General features: G+C 35.2%; 1 protein-coding gene across 1 annotated transcript in view; it reads right to left on the bottom strand.

The window, feature by feature from the left end:
• The window catches only part of USH2A (usherin), a 758,076-nt gene that overhangs the window by 453,152 nt on the left and 286,722 nt on the right, over positions 1-18,202 (bottom strand). Inside the window, exon 22 of the mRNA XM_057727708.1 lies at positions 4,422-4,552. Within this exon, the coding sequence (XP_057583691.1) occupies positions 4,422-4,552 (131 nt within the window). The remainder of the gene's footprint in view (positions 1-4,421; positions 4,553-18,202) is intronic.

The raw sequence follows: 18,202 nt of genomic DNA, 5'->3' as shown, positions 1-18,202 counted from the left end.
ATATATATAACTGAGTCACTTTGCTGTACAGCAGAAACTATCACAACATTGTAAATCAACTATACTTCAATAAAAAGAGAGAAAAAAAGCTGTATTCATATTCCTATTTCAAAAGAGAAAAAAAAAATGGAGGACTATTCCAAACATTCTCCATTCCTCAGTTTCCACAATTCTTTGCCTGATAATATGCGGAGCTTTCATTAAAAGTTCAGCATATATGTCCAGTTACCCTGGATAAATTCCTTGGTGGTGAGGAAGGACCAGTCCTAGCTAGCTTGAGCTCATGGACCCATGCATAAAAAGCATCATTACCCATGACCACTTAGTGTGATACATCTGATTACATTTTCTCAAATATATCCTAAGGTAGTCCTGCTCAATCAATACCTTTCTTTTGTATAAACTAATTAGCACTTTCCTGAAAATGCAGGTAACTTTTGTCTTGCGGAGGGATATTATTATTCCAGGTAAAAATGCACTTGTAAGGCATCATTAAACCCTCTCCATTCCCCTGGCCCTCCAAATTTGGCTATAACAATTTCATTAATACTTGGTTGGCAAGTATCAACTTTGTACACAGGACAGGGACAGAGCAGTGGGGAAAGCCAAAGGCAGTGAGGAATACTCTAGTTTACTGTCTGAGGGAGAAGGGGGAGGGGGCAGAAATGGTTAGCAATGCCCTGCGAATGCTTCCTGGAACTCTGCTCTGGTCTATATCAGCCTATCTATCTGATCACTGAAAAGGGGATAAAAAAAAAATGAGATGGAGAGAGTTTTCTGGTAGCTGGCCTCAGGATCATAATGTGGCTGAGAGGAGTAAGGCATTGTTTACCCTCTTTGCCTTCCTATTCTGCAGAATCTGAAGCTATCACATCCTTTAGAAAGAGAAACAACACTGTCAAAGAGTTGGCAGTCATGCTTCAATTCTGGTGGAATCATTTTTGGATTAATTCTGCAAAGACTTTGCCCTGTAAGTTTAGAGTGTATGGGGTTGGGGTGAGGCAGGGCACATTTATTAAATGCTCAAAACTGTGGCCACTGCTCTATTACAGATGTAGCTCTGGGGTGTGAATGGTCACCTGAAATCACACTCACAGACACCAAGATGGACATTTACGAGGGTGTGACTGATTGGAAGTTGAGGCAGTGTGAAGCCACCCTGGCACCCTGCCCTGTCCAGCAGGACTCCATACTCCAAACATGAGAGAGGGGCATCCAGAGAGAGGACGGCAGGAGTGGCATTTTGTTCATTTCTCATTTCTTTGTTTCCAGTGCATACCTGCCTAGCACAGTGCCTGGAGTACAATACATTTTTAACAATGTCTCATTGAACAAAATACATTCAGTGCCAGTTCTATCACTAGATCACTGTGTAACCCTAGTTAAGACACTTCATCTAAAGCAGGGAAGAAAACAATACCTACCTCAGGTGGCCACTTCAAGAATGAAATGAGACAATCAACATGAACCCATTTTGTGTACTTTTAAAGCTCTACGAATAGATGGCTATATGATTAAAGTTTTTCTCCATCTGGCTTTGTCTCAAATATACCCAGATATTAACAAGTTGAGGTAGAAAAAGCCGAACCAGATTTTTTTTCTTTCTCACTGACATTCTTCTACTTTAATGGACTGCCTTCTTTTATTTTAATGTTTTTTGTTGATATTTATAATTCAGCATGTAGTCTTTTTTTCACCTGTTAATTGTTCTTCATACATTTTTGTTCTGGCAGTAATTAATTTATTTTGTGACATTTAAAATAAAACATTTTTGCCTATTAATTTTATGAATACCAGAAACCAATATGACCTATACTCTTACTGCCCCCTCCACTGAGTTGATACAATTAGAAACTTTTAAATCACTCATTTCCCCCACTCCCTTCAACTCAATATTTTTAGCACCAAACAATTATTAGGATTTTTGTCTCCTTTGCTCTACATCTCTTCCACAGCAAAGATTTTTTGGCACTGTAAAACACATTTCTAGTCACTGTCATTAAATACTTAGGCTGAACTTAATATTGCCAGGCTTATTATTCATCACTGCTTCTCTGTATTTCAGATTCTTTATTTTTCCCTTCTGATTAGAAGCCTTGCTGAAATATTTCCTTCCAATATGTTGCATGGATGGTGTTTTAACTGAGTCTCTGGACATCAACAAGCATTTTTCTTTCATTTGAAAAACTTGGTCACAGATTAGCTGTATGACTTTGGGAAAATTAATTTAACTGTGACTCAGATTTTCACCTGTAAAATGGGACTAATGAGTACCTACCTTGTGGGGTTACTGTGATATGTGTGTGTGTGTGTGTGTGTGTGTGTGTGTGTGTGTGTCTATGTCTGTGTATTTAAGTATAGAGAGAACACTTAGAATAATGACTGGCACACAGTGGTCCTACAGAAGCACTAGCTTTGTTTAATCTTGACTGAAACTTGACAAGTCCTTACAATAAATTTATAATCAAGTCTTTCTTAAATCAGATAATCTATTTTCTATTTCATTATTTTCTCTCATCCTTGTTTCTCTTGTGTATGTATTTTTTTGGGTTTTCCTTTTGAATTTCTTCTTACTAATATTAGTAGCCTCCTTCCTCTTTCTTTATCATTTCATATATTTGTTACATATTTTGACCTACTAATCTGAGGCTCAGCCATCTCTCCTCTAATTAACCTGCTTAAAAGATTCAAATGAAAAATAATATTTTCGGTTCTGTAACTGAATCAATGTCAGTGTGCTGTTTTTGTTTTCCTGATGCCATCTGCCTTGCCTTCAGAAACTGCTGCTTCTCAGCCCTTTCTCTTTGGATGCTGGATCTGCTTAGGTGTGATGCTATTTCTTTTTGCTTACTCACTTTCCACCTCTTGGCATCCCTTAAGAAGCTGAAATTCTAGGGGACACCTGGGAGTCCTTGTGCCTGAGGACCTATAGTGGTCAGACCAGGGGGTTATTAGACCACTGTCAAAACACCAGGAATAAACCTTTCTTTCTCTGGTCTTGCCAGTTGCCAACTCATGGCTCTACCAGTTTCCTAAAGCGGGAAGGAATCAGCCTGCCTCATGAGGACTTCTGCAGGGAAGATGATGGGTGATGCTCAGACACACTTGGTCCAGCAGGCCCTGCCTTTCCTCTCCAAGGTGAGTGGGTCTCCAGGATATAGGGAGCTCTTGTCCCACGATCCCTTAGATACAGAGGGGAAAAGTTGTGCCTCCTTTAACAGTATATCATTATACAGTTATTTGGCAAGCATAATTTATGTCTTAGCTCAGCAGTTTAAGTTGAAAATCTGAGAAAAATCTTTTACATAGGCTTACTCCTCAATTACTCACAGGCCCAACAGTGTCTAACAGTAAATGCTTGCAAATCTTCCTTTAAAGTGGAGACAACTATGCAATAGTTTCCCATTACCTTCAATAAAAATTTAAATCCTTTCATTTGCTTCCAGGGTTCTAAATTACTTAGTCTCCACCCAGCTTTTCAACCTACCACTGTTCTCTTTGTTCCCTACTCTACAGCCATATTAGATACATCTCAATGTACTGAATATGCCATGTTCTTGTCTAACTCAGACATTAAATACTTGTTATTTGCTCTGCCTGGAAGTTTTATTACAGTTCCATCTCCTGTCAGTATTTCCTCTGGCCTGCTCCACCTCAAACACATGTCCTCTTGTCCTGATCAACTTTTCCTCATTGTTTTGCATCTCAGTTAAATAGCACATTTGCAAAGAAGAGAGACAACTCAAAAGAAAGACCCCTTATTTTATGCTCTCATAATACACAGCATCATACTTGTCTTTCATAACATTCATGAATATTTTATCTTTTTTTAACTGTATCCTACCTAGATTGTTTCACAGGGGCCTGGTCTTATTCAACTTTAAAACTATCAGAGTCTGCAATACCCAGCCCAATAGCACCTGTTAGACACTAAAATATTTGCTGGTGAAGAAAGAAAAAGAAAGAGAGCGAGAGGGAAAAGGGGAGAGATGGGGTGAGGATAGGAAGGAAGGAAGGAAGGAAGGGAAGAAGGGGGAGGGGAGGGAGGGAGGGACGGAGGAAGAAAAGAAGGAAAGAGAAAGCAAAAGAGAAAGAGGAAGGGAGATAGAGACACAATATTGCTCTCAAGGAAAATAAAAATAGATCTATTCAAATGCATTTAAAAGTTTTAATCCTCATTATAAGGTAGCATATGGTTGTTAAGCAAGTAGATTCTCAGTCAGACTATGTGGTTTGAAACTCTGCTATTTCAGCTGTGGGCAAGTCACACCACTTTTGTAAGTTTCATTTTCCTCGTTGGTAAAGTGGAAATAATAAGAGTACTCACCTCTAAGTTTTTGGTGAGGATGCATTGTGAAAACATAAGCACTTGGTACCTGGTAAACTCTCAAAAATATCAACTGTTGTGATTAGTCATTTACCTGAGGATCAAAAAGAAAATAAGGGCGTCCATTCTTCAGCTGAATTGCGAAGTACTCCTCCTGATTGCCAGGTGATGCCGCAAAGACAATCAAACCTTCAGGCATCCTTGTTCGAAAGCTGGCCTTAATGCCTGCGGAGACAAGTGCAATCAGCAAATCAGTACTGGGCTTTGTTGATTCTTTCTGATAAACGTACATTTACTTTCATTATTATTTATGATGTAGTGAGTGCAGTCAGGGAATTACACAGAGCAATGCACTGGGACGGTCCCAGCCATTTGGTTTTAACTGTATCCCATTATAAATGCCAACCCATACTTGGAAACTGAAGCCTGCACTCCCACTAATCAATATATAATGAAGTTTAAATATATGCAAAACTCATCTACGTAAAAAGATATGTTGTCAACCCAAAATTGGATACTAGGGGATCAATGTGATAATATTATCAGAGTCATAAAAATAAACGGGTTTTTGACACGAGTAAAAGAAACACAAGGGGCTTTGTTTAAAATACTTATGAAGTTTAAAGACTCTGTCCAGTAGTAGAAGCTAAAAACTAGAAAAATCTGCTATGAAGTGGTGCACAGAGCCAACTTTCTAGGATGCCATCCTGTAACCAAATGGTCTAAAGCCTTCAGAATTCCAGGTGCTCCACTCACTCTTCAAATCACCCACCAGCACTGCCCAAGACACACAGTGCTCTTGTCTCTTAGAAACTTCCCCTGCTCAGGAAGTAGGGGAAGCATGGGATGGTTCTCTATGATGTCTTCCCACTACCACCCTGACCCAACCTCCACTCTATAGGTATCCCACCTACTCAATGCATACTATCAAGCTCTTCTTCCGTGTAAAATGTTCTGTTAATGTACTGAAGATGGCAAGGAAGTTTAAGAGGCACAGTCTTTGTTCTCAAAGAGTTTCCAGTTTAGCAGGAGATATAAAATGTTTGTGTCTTAACAGACACATCATAGCAGGGAGAATCAAATAAGAGCTCAGGAACATACACAAGAATCAAATGACAGCTCCAGAGCACAATACTGAATAATGAATGGCTATTGATTTGATTAGTAATCCAGTCAACCAGGATTGTGAAAGTTGGAAGGGGATAGAGCTACCTTCATGCTGGGCTGGTAACCAAAGTTCCTAGACAGCTGGGGGATTACCCTGTATTCCACAGAATGCAACAGGTTCCTGCCATCAGAAACCATGTCTGATTCATCTTTCTACCCCAGGACATCATATGATGTCCAGGTGTACTTAGCAAATGGATGCAAAGAAAGGAGGTGAAATGTACATGAGTGGTAAGGAATAAGTTTTAACACAGGTGTGGAGGCAGGAGGGCAGAAATCATTTTGTGAGCATCAGATTGTCATTTTACAAAATACATAACCACAGGGAACACTGCTACACAATAAAGAAGAAAAACTAACAAGTCAATGCCTGACATTAAATTCTAGTTGATAAAAAAAAACAAAACAAAACTGTAGTGAGGTGTGGTATGTGCTACATACCTAGTTACAAGATATAATTTGATTCAAAGGGATTAAGAAAGGTTTCACAAAGAATAAGATGCTTGAACCTATTTTCAGAGAATATGAAGGACTTTGGGAGAAACTGTATAAAGGCCTAAAACCACGGAAAATATTAAGGAAAGCTGGATGTGTAGGAGGGAGTTAAGAGATGAATCTGGAGAAACAGGCAAGATCCCATTTCAGGCCATATACAGACTAACTTTCTTGAGAAGTTTGAGTAGAAGACAAAGACGGAAAGAAAGATTGTGTCATAACTATCCTTAGGGTGAATTATCCCAAGCCTGGGATGTGGGCTTCAGTCTTTCCAAAGAGGCAACTCAAACTTTTCCTGGCCCTCTTAGCTTCTGCACCTTTGTCTTTCAGATTTTCTGCTTTTGGCCCTTTTCAAACATACCTGTCCTACTCATTTTGATATTTCATTGCCTCACAGTCCCTGATCCTCTTTATCCCATCTGCTAGTATATAACATGCTTGCTGTTAAACTCATACTGACACCTCTCTCACCTCCTGGAATAAGACTGTTTGTCCAATGCATCACTTTTCAGTATCCTAAGTCACTTGAATCCCTGATACTAACTTTACTATTCTTATCTTTCCTAAGGAGACTGAAAAAGTTGGAATTTATCCTATAGACAAAAGGAAGGGAAGAAGATGCTCAAAGTTAAGATTAAAGCAACCAAACTAACAGTAGACTGTCTGGAGGACACAGATAATTTAACTACAGAGGAACCAGTTAGGATATTACTGTGCTTTGGGGGAATAAGATAAGGATTTTAATTAAGGGCCGACATGAAACTAAATGGATTGATAGAATGGAGTCTATATACGAGGGTGAGTCAAAAATTATCTGCGCTCTGGTTATATTAGAACTTCTACAAATTCTACAGCCAGAGTGTGGATAATTTTTGACTCACCCTCATATTTCAGAAGAGAATTGTTAAGGCAAGTGGTTATGAGGTGATGATGGGGGTAAGATGGTCAATTCTTTTCACCAATTACTGAGGGAAAAGTAGCATTATTAACAGAAATAGAAAGGTCAGGTGAAGAAGAAAATACGGGGTTGATGATATGAGCTCCATTTGGTGCACAGTGAATTCATATTAATGATGCAAAAAAAAAAAAAAAACTATCCATCAACTGGAAATGAGAAACTGAATCTCAGGAGAGAAAATAGGTCTAGAAAAATAACCTGGCAATCACCTGCCAAGAATTCATGCCCCTGGGTGACAGAATGTAGAAGACAGAGAAAGAACCATTGGGGGAAATGCCCCAGATTTAAGAGAGGAAAGAACAGGGACAATATAAAGTTAGAACAATCAGGAACATGTTGTAAAATGGAAACATAGGTAGGAGAGAACTTTTAGAAGACAAAGTTAGTTAACCATGTAAACACTTCCTAAAGGTGCAAAATAATGAGAGCTGAAAAAAAGCTTACAGAGCTGGTAATTACTTTTTTAGTTGAGTAGAATGAGTAGAGTCCAAATGGCTGGGTGATAAGGATTGATGGAATGGATGAGTAGGAAGTGGGTATAGAGGTCTCACTAGAAAAATCTGGTAGAGAAAGAAATGAGAGACATAGAAACTAATGATTAGGGCGGCCCTGTCAGATAAGGAGAAGACATGCATCAACAAAGCACCAGACAGAGCCAAAATCTGGTGCACTTTCTGACCAGAGAAAAATCACATTTGTATCAACTCTTCTTCCTTTAAGCTTCTTTCCTTTTTGTTCAGAGTAGCTCTCTTCTACAGATGGTTTGCCTTTCTGTGACCATGTAAAAATTTCATATATGGTATCAAATACTACAATTAAAACTATTGTTTTAAAATTAAACAGCTAAAGGTTATTTCATAAAAATAGCTAAAAATCAGAGCACGAAGACAACAAAACTCTCTACCAGGGTGCTGGAGGCATCAACGTGGCAGTAAACAGTGGAGCAAAAGCCAAGGTTTGAGTGAGGGAATCAATTAATAATTGCTCAGTCTGGGAATACAATTATTCATCCTCAGTTGAAGGGAAATCTGATGAATAAAATTTTGAATAAGAGTAAGAATTATAGAATTATTTAGCCATGTTATAGCTGGGAATGAATCAACTAATATTATACATTATTCAAGAATATGAATGTGCATGTGTTTTTGAGACACAATGTTTAATTTCCAAGTTTTCTACTTACATAACACAGAAATGTTATATAAAATTTAGCCCAACTATAATAGAATATACAGATGAAGGGATATTTGCTGTGAGAAGTGAGTATTTAGTAAAGGGTAACTTGATTTGCAGTTGTATGGTCAACTTCCCCCTAGCTTTTACAAATCATATTATTTCCTTACATTACAAAGATATGTAACGAATAAATTTTTTTTGCAGGTACTCTATGAAGAAATAAAAAATGCACACTTCCATTGAAACATCATGTTCTTGACAATTAATGTTGTGGACACTGATAAATCCTATCTTTGAGCCAAATGCCTTAAATCATGTAATAATTCATATGCTTATACATCCCCATCCATTGACTTTGGGCTCAGCTGTGTGACTTGTGTTGGGCAAAGAAATGGAAGCTGACATGTGGAGCTACCTGAGAGCAGAAGCTTTAAATATACACCATGTGATTGAGCTTGACTCCAATTTTCTCCTGTGCCTCATGAATGTGCTTTCATCCTGGGCTCCAGAATAAGAAGATGTACCACAGCAAAGCAGTACCAAAGTATTTTTCATTTTAAAGGTTTGTGTTAAAAAACAATGCTGACTAAAATGGGCAGAAAAGTGGAAAATGTACATTTCTCACTTGCTAAAATTTAGATTTTGATGAAAAGAAAACAGGAGATATTCTAAAGTTCAATTTTTTGTTTCAGGTATTTGGGAAAATGATAGAGTATTTTTCTATCTCAATAGAAACATTTATTCATTCACCCAAGGAATATTTTTAGGAAAATATACTTGGGGCAGCAATGCTTCTAGGCTATTGGGATACAGAGATATATAAGAGAGACATATATCCATGGCCTTACATCAGAAAAATCTGAAAATCCAAGACCTGGATGGAAATATTTAGCTTCTCTGTAAATGTGTTTGCAACTTTAAAAATTGAATCATAAAAACAATACAGTGACAGGCACATCGAATAGGCAAAGAGTTCTTAAACAATACAGGTAAAAGTATAATAGAAAGGGAGATGGTGATAAATTGTATTAGGATTAAGAACTTTTGTCTAAGAAAAGGCACAAATAATGGGCTTCCTAGGTGGTGCGGTGGTTGAGAATCTGCCTGCCAATGCAGGGGATACGGGTTCGATCCCTGCTCCAGGAAGATCCCACATGCCGTGGAGCAACTAAGCCCGTGTGCCACAACTACTGAGCCTGCGCTTTAGAGCCCGTGAGCCACAACTACTGTGCCCATGTGCTGCAACTGCTGAAGCCCACACGCCTAGAGCCTGTGCTCTGCAACAAGAGAAGCCATGGCAATGAGGAGCCCGCACACCACAAAGAAGAGCAGCCCCCACTCACCATAACTAAAAAAGAAGGCTCGCACACAGCAAAAAAGACCCAACATAGCCAATAAAATAAATTAAAAAACAAAAATAAAAAAACAAACAAAAAATGTTTCCATAAAAAAAAAAAAAAAAAGAAAAGGCACAAATAAGAGAGTGAAAAGGTAACTAACATAACAGGAGAAGATATTTGTAATATATATTTCTGATAACAGATACATGTCTAATAAAAATGTATATAATTCTTACAAATCAATTAAAAACATAAATGACATTAAAAGAATGGGGGCAAATGGCTCTTCAAAGAAAAGATGTCCAAATGACCAATAAATGCATGATAAAGATATTCAGCATTGTTAGTCATCAGAGAAATGCAAAATAAAATGCAGTACCACTAAACACCCACCAGAATGTCTAAACTGAAATAGAAAATACCAAATATACTCAAGTATGTAGAGCAACTGGAATGCTCATAAACTACTAGTGAAAGTATAATCAGTAGAACCACTCTGAAAAACTGCTTGGCAGTACTTATTAAGCTATATCTCCTAAATATATGCATACCTTTTGGTCTAGCCATTCCACTCCAAGGTATATAATGCCCTCCCATCCCCCTACCTCCCACATGCAAATACACAGCTTCAAAAAATATATGAGTATGTATAGGAAAATACTTTTCATTATACCATTAAACTGGAACATACACAAATGTCCTGCAGAACATCGTCATAGAAAGGATCAATTGTAGAAAGGAAAAATAAATGAGGTAGAATATAGCAATGAGAATGAACAAACTGTAGCCACATGCAACTACACGCATGGATCTCTCAAACAAAATACTAGATAAAAGATGCTAGGCACAAAAGAATACATACCGCATGGTCCCATTTACATCAAGTGTAAAACCACACAAAATAAATCGATGGTTTCAAAGGTCAGGATAGTGGTAAACCTGGTTGGGGTTTAGAACAGGCCACAATGAAGAGGTTCTGGGGGCTCAGTACTACTCTATTTAGTAACTTTGGTGTTGGTTACATAAAGCTTTTCAGGGTTTGAAATCTGTCAACCAGTAGGTACACCTACAGTTTTTGCACTTTTCTGTTTGTATGTTAAACTTCAAGACAAAGGTTTGCTGAAAATGAACAAATAACAGAGTTATTACAATAAAATTCAAACTATAAGAGCTGAAAGTGAAAATTCTCTACAGGTTTACCTGCCACCCTCAAAGAAACTACTACCAATAATTTGGCAAACTTTTTCTCAGAAATATTTAAACACACATGCGTGTCATTTTTTATTTGTTTTTTTCTTTACTGAAATTGGATTATACTATTCTGTAAGTTTTTTAAACATTTTAAAATAAAACCTATATATATCTAAGGAGTACATGATAATTTATACATGTAAATAGTGAAATGATTACTACAGTCAAGCTAACATACTATATCCTCACATATGTACTAATTTTTGTGTATGATAAATGCATCTGGTATCTATCCCCTTAGCACCTTTCCAGTGTTTTAAGTATAGTCATCATGCCTATACATTAGATTCCTAGTCTTTTTTATCTTACATAACTGCAACTTTGTATTCTTTGACCAACATCTCCCCAGACCCTGGTACCCACTATTCTACTCCCTGTTTCTGAGTTAGATTTTTTTTTTAAATTTTGTTCCATATACACGTGAGGTCCTAAAGCATTCACCTTTCTCTAACTGGGTTATTTCACTTAGCATAATGCCCTCCAGGTTCATCCATTTTCTTACAAATGGCAGGATTTCTTTCTTTCTCATGGTTGAATAATACTCCATCCTACATGTATATGTATGTGTGTATAATATATTTTTTTATTCATTCATCCACTGATGGACATCTGGGCTGTCTCCATATCTTCGCTGTCATGAAAAATGCTTCTGTAAGTGTTTTTTACTTTGTAACATAAAGATATCTTTCCATATCAGTTCACAAAGATACGTGATATTCTCAAATGACTACATTTACATAGTTTATTTTATAGTTTTATCAGAGATAACATTTAGTTGGTTTCTATTTTTTTGATGTTAAAAGTAGTAATGCAACAAACAGTTTTGCTTGCATATTGGTGGGCTCTAATGTTTAGTCAAAGAGATTAATTTTTTAAAATTTCATTAATTGTCTTATGGTCTTTCAAAACTAATAATTCAAATACTCTTTCAATAATGGATATTTCAAAATCTGAGATGAAAGAATGAGAATTTAGGTGTGTTTTAATTCACTTATTATATTTATTGGTATTAGTTAAAAATTTTATATATATGTTAGCCATAAAAATAGCCATATATTTTTCTGGGAGTTGTGCACACAAATGTCTCTTGTCTAATTTCAAAGGATCTATTTAACAATTTCTACTTGCTTTGAGTTCTTTAAATATTGTGGGTCATCATATGTTATAAATCATCATTCTCTGTCACCTAGATTATTGTAATTGCCTCCCCTAGCTTTTTTTGACTTCCTTTATTCTATCCTTGCTCCATGCCCCTCTAACACACACACATGGACACACACACACACAGACACACACACTAGTCTATTCTAAAATAATAGCTACAGTGATTCCATCAAAAGACAATTCTGGTCATGCGCCTCCTTTTGTGTGATGACCACCAAAGGCTTCTGGTCTTACTTCAAGTAAAAGCAAAGTCACCATAATAGCCTACAACATCCTAAATAATCCAGCCTTCACTAAGTCTCTCATTTCCTATTATGCTTCCCCTCCCTTTCTCTACTCTGGCTACCTGGAAAATTGTTCTTCCCTCCACCTGGAAATACCTTTCCCACATATCTGCATGGTTTGCTATCTCATTTTTTACATGTCTTTTCTCAAATTCGACTTCTCTGAGAGGCCCATTATGACTGGTTTATTAACAATTATAGCCACCTGTCTGCTTAACCTTTCTCCATAGCACTCAGCATCTCCAGCACGTTCTATACTTTCATCATTTATTTCATTTACCTCATATCTACATCCCCAAAAATGTAAATCTAGAACAGTGCCTTCTTCATTCTAAGCCCTCAATAAATTTCTGTGGAATAGTTAGATGTCAATCCTTTGTCTATATAGATGTTTCAAACACTTTCCCCCAGTTTGCTATATGCCTTTTAACCTTATGTTGTTATTTTTCACTACCCTATAGACTAAAATGAAAAGATTCAAAATTTTAAAACATTTTTCTGAATTTCTTCTGGAATTTGTGCTTTAATTAGAAAGTACTTTTCTACCTACAAAATGATAAAAATCAGTCCTTCTTTAATATTTTCTTCTAGCATATTCATGACTTTTAACATTTAAAATTTTAGCCCAGATGATTCAGCTTCCCATTGGATAATAATGGCAGCCTAATACAAATCTTTCCACTCTTCCTCTAAAAACCATTCTGATCAAGAAGAAGAACAAATAAAATTTCCATAATCAAGGCCTACAGAGTCACTAGAAGACAGAGAATTCTAAAAACTTTGAATTATGAAGTAGAGGAGTAAACAGTCTAAACCAGAAGAGCCAGCACCGGAGTTCACAATGCAGTTGAAAGTAAAATAGAGGATGGACCAAAAAGGAGACAGGGCAGCAAGGACCCAGCCATGGCAGAAATCAGCTAAAATCACCCCCTGAAAGTCAGTTCCTCCCTGAATTAAACAAACAAACAAACAAACAAACAAACAACTATAACCCTGAGAAGGGGACTTAAGTATGCTGGGTCAACAATGTTAGCTACTGGGATATTCAAAGAAAGGGGCCTGAAAGAGTCCTGGAAAAGAAAGAGCAACCTGTGGAAGGACTGCTCCCAAGGAAGAGGGAAAGCACTGGAAGGGAACATATCTCTTAGAGTCAGAGAAGGAAGTACATAGGAAATTAAGAGTTCTGAATTAACAGAAAAGAATCAGAAAATCAGAAAACACACAAACCACCCACAGAGAACACCATCTATGAAAGAAATCCCCATTCACTAAAACAATAGAATGTGTGTCTCTTGAACCAAAAAACCTACCAAGCCTCCCAAAACCTTTATCCTAAATGATATACCCCTGGTACTGCATATTCAACAAAAAGTGAGAAATTTCAAAATGACTGGAAATTATCATATAATATCCTTATACAGCTACTGTAAGAACAAAATGAAATTGAGAACCAAAACATTTTAGCTAGAGAAAATTCTTCCCTCCAAAATCCAAACACAGAAACTATAAATATAGGAAACTATAATACAACTCCCCAGCATGAATGACAGTGCTGCTATAAATCATTTACAGATATGAAAAAAAAATCTAGAATCAGAATTTCAAATTCTCATAACTGACATGGATATGTAGAATATATAAAGAAATCCTACAACTAAATACATTTTTCCAAAGAGGAAATGCAACTGACCAAGAGGCACATGAAAAGATGCTCAATGTAGCTTAATCATCAGGGAAATGCAAATCAAAACCACAATGAAATATAACCTCATACCTGTCAAAATGGCTATCATCAAAAAGAACACAAATAATAAATTTGGCCAGGATGGGGAGAAAACCCTTGTACACTGTTAGTGAGAATGTAAATTGGTACAGCCACTGTGGAAAACAGTATGATGGTTTCTCAAAATACTAAAAATAGAACTACCATATGACCCAGCAATTCCACTCCTGGGTATATATCCAAAAATAAATAAACAAACAAATAAATAAGTAAAAACACTAATTCAAAAAGATACAGGCATCCCAGATATAGCAATTCCCCTCCTGCATATATACCCATAAATAAATAAATAAACAATTAAATAAGTAAAAACACTAATCCAAAAAGATACAGGCACCTCAATGTTCATAGCAGCATTGTTTATGATTGCCAAGATACCTAAATGTCCACTGACAGAGGAATGGATAAAGAAGATGTGGTGTATATACAAAGGAATATTAGCCATTAAAAAGAATGAAATTTTGCTATTTGCAGCAATATGGGTGGACTTGGAAGACATTGCGCTAAGTGAAATAAGTCAGAGAAAGACAGATATTGTATGATGTCACTTATACATGGAATCTAAAAAACACGACAAACTAGTAAATATAACAAAAAAGCAGCAGACTCACAGATATAGAGAACCAACTAGTGCTTACCCATGGAGAGAGGGGAGAGGAGCAATATAGGGGTGGAGAGTGGGGGTACTAACTATTGGGTGTAAGATAGGCTGCAAAGATATATTGTACAACACGGGGACTATAAGCAATATTTTCTAATAACTGTAAATGGAATGTAACTTTTAAAATTGTATAAAAAATTTTAAAAAATTAAAAAGTTTGAAAAAAAAATCCCTGACATGTGAATAACCTGGGTTCACAAGGAAGATGCCCAGTTTCACCAATCATCAGGGAACTGCAAATTAAAACTACAACAAAATACCATACTATATTCACTAGAATTGCTAAAATTAAAAACACTAAATTCTGCTGTATGTAAATGTAAGATGGAACAACCATTTCAGAAAACTGCTTGGTATTTTCTTACTAAAACATATACCTAGCCTATGATTCATTCTATGTCCTGCCTTTTTACATTCTTAGCATCTTTTGAAGAAGTTGAATTTATCATTTTTTAATGGATAGTACTTTATATATCCTTAGAAGTCTTTACCAACACCAATGTCACCAAGATATTCTCTCATTTTTCTCCTAAAAGCTTTATAATTTTAGCTTTTATTTTTAGGTCTATGACTCCAACTCAAGTTAATTTGTATGTATGATGTGAGGTAGAGGTCCAGCTTCATTTTTCCCAGACCACTCCAGATTGTGCAACATCATGGTTGAAAAGATTGTGCTTTCCTCATGGAATTGCCTTAACTTCACCAAATTTAATTGACAAAGGAAATCTGGGTCTATTTCTAGTCTATTTGTCAGTACTTCCACAAATAATACAAAGCCTTGATTTTTGTGGCCTTATTTTGAGTCATGAAGTCAGAGAGCATAAGTCTGACAAATTTATTAAATTATATTCAGTCTTGTTTGGAATATTCTAGACCTTTTGAATTTCCTTTTAACTTGTAGAGTCAACTTGAGAATTTCTTCAAACAAGCATGCTGTAATTTTGACTGAAATTACATTAAACCTATAGACTGACTTGAGGGGAAGGGAAGGACTGTTTTTACAACATTTTCTTTTTCAGCCACAATTGTGACAAATCTTCTCATTTATTTAGATTAACTTTAATTTTCCTAAGTTGTTTTATACTTTTAGGTATAGAATGTTTTCACTTATTTTGTTAAATTTAAGTATTATGTTTTGGATGCTCTCTTAATTGCTATTTTTACACTTTTTTCAACTTTATTACAGTATATTTGATTAGTTTTATCTATATCGACTTTGTGCTATCTTTCTGAATTCTTATTATTGAATAGTTCTAGTATTTAGAGATTGAATACACAATCATGATCATGTCAACTACAAATAAATACATTTCTCTTTTCCTTTCCAATATTTATGACTTTATTTTATTGCTTTATCACAGAGGCTAGGACCACTAGTAAAATGTGAATGCTGATCCCAATCTTAGAAGCAAAGCACGTACTATTTCACCGTTGAGTATATTAGCTATATGATGTTTACAGTGGTCCTTTATTTAATTGAAAAGGTCCCACTCTATTCCTAGTTTGATGAAAGTTTTTATTATTAGTAGGTGTTAAATTTTGTCAAATTCTTTCCAGACCTATTGAGAAAATATGATACTTTGCCCCAATCCCTTTATTAATGTGATGAATCATATTGATCAATTTTTAAAATTAATTCAAAATCTACTCTCCACTGCCCACTATTCTTGAAAGCCAACCTTGGGCTTTGATATCTGTTTCCATTTCATTGATATCTGTTCTTATCTTAATTATTTTCTATATCTTATTATTTGGAGTTTTATTCTTTTGTTAGCTCTTTTAACAAGAAACATGGAAAAGCTTAGATCTTTTTCTTCTAAGATAATCATTTAACCTAAACATTAACTTCTAAATAGTACTTTACCTGCATTTTAAAAGCTGATATTGCTGTACTTTCATTCTTTAGCTTTTAAAATTTCAACTAAAAAATTCCCCTGTCATTTCTTTTTTGACTTATGGGTTATTTAAAAATAAGTTAATTATAAACATAGAAAATTTCTAGATATCATTCTCATATTGATTTTTAATTTAGTCCCATGTGGTCAGAGAATAAGCTCTATGACTTCAATCCTTTGAAATTTATTGAGACTTCTTTATGGTCCAGTATATACTTTCCAAGTACATTTGAAAAGAATGGGTGTTTTCCAGTTTTGGATATAGTGTTCAATAAATACCATTTAAGTTCACTGGTAGTGTTGCTTGCTTTTTCTATATTCTTACAGATCCTTTGGTTACTTCTTTTATTAATTACTAAGAAAATCATTTAAAAGCCATCAAATATGGTAGTGAATTTGTCTATTTTCTTCCTACTTTATAAATTTCATTTCATATATTTTGACCATTACATACTAACACATTTAGGGTATTTTCTTCTTGAAGAATTGACTGTTTATCACTGTAAATGTCTTTATTTCCAGTAATACCACTAGCCTTGATGATTACTTTGATATAAACATTGGCACTGCCATTTTGTTACGAAAAGTGTTTCATTATTTATATTTTCCTTCCTTTTACTTTTAATGCATCTGTTTCTTATACTTAAAGTACATCTCTTGTAAACAGTGTATACTTGAGTCTTACCCTTTTAGCCAGTCTGATAATCTGCCTTTTGGTTGGTGTGTTTCTACATTTATCTTCAATGTAATTATCAATATGGTTGAATTTTTTACCATCTTACTATTTTGCTTTCATTCTTCTTCTTTTTTTTTTTTTTTTTTTGCATTTGTTCTTTGTTCTTTTACTGTGCCTCTTCTAACTTGATTTTGGATATTTATTTAAATAAATATTCCATTTTCTTTCTTTCTCATTTCTTTACCTCACCTTTTTTATATGGTTACTCTGTGGGTTATCATATGCGTTAACTTATAATCTTCCACCAGAAATCAGTATTATACCACTTCAGGTATAAGATTCTATGGCAGCATTGTTCCAATCATTTGTGCTATTTTTGTCATAAATCTTACTTTTATGTAGGTTGTAAGCTACAGAATATATTTATATTTTTGCTTGTACCAGTCACATTTTTGCTTTTTAAAAAATTAGGGAAAATATTTTCTATTTATTCACATACTTCTGTTTCCATTTCCATTTATTGCTTCATCAGTTTTTTTTCTACATGGTATTATTTTCCTTCAGCCCGAAAAAAATTCTTTAGCATTTGCTGTATTTCAGAACTATTCACAATGTGTTAACTCAGTTTTTGTTTACTTGAAAATACCATTCAACTTCATTTTTGAATATTTTCACTGAACACAGAATTCAGGTTGACTTTTTTTTTTTTTTTTTAGGTTTTTAAAGATATTCTATTATCTTCTGGCCACCATTATTTCTGATGAAGTGTCAGCCATCATTCTTTTCATCATTTCCTTGTATGTAACATTTTTATCTTCTAGATGGTGTATGTTTTTTCTTTTTCTTTTTTGGTTTTCAGTAATTTTACTATAATATGCCTAAAATGTATTTTTCATTGAATTTATTCTGTTTGAAATTTGCTGAGCTTCTTTGATCTGTAAGCTGTTGTTTCATCACAAAATCTGAAGATTTATCAGCAGTTATTTCCTTAAATATTTTTTTCTGCCTATTTTCCCTTATCTTTC

Source organism: Hippopotamus amphibius, chromosome 3 (assembly GCF_030028045.1).
Source record: "Hippopotamus amphibius kiboko isolate mHipAmp2 chromosome 3, mHipAmp2.hap2, whole genome shotgun sequence".
Classification (NCBI taxonomy): domain Eukaryota; kingdom Metazoa; phylum Chordata; class Mammalia; order Artiodactyla; family Hippopotamidae; genus Hippopotamus; species Hippopotamus amphibius.
Note: the sequence above shows the minus strand (reverse complement) of the source record. Positions and strands in the feature narration are given on the sequence as shown.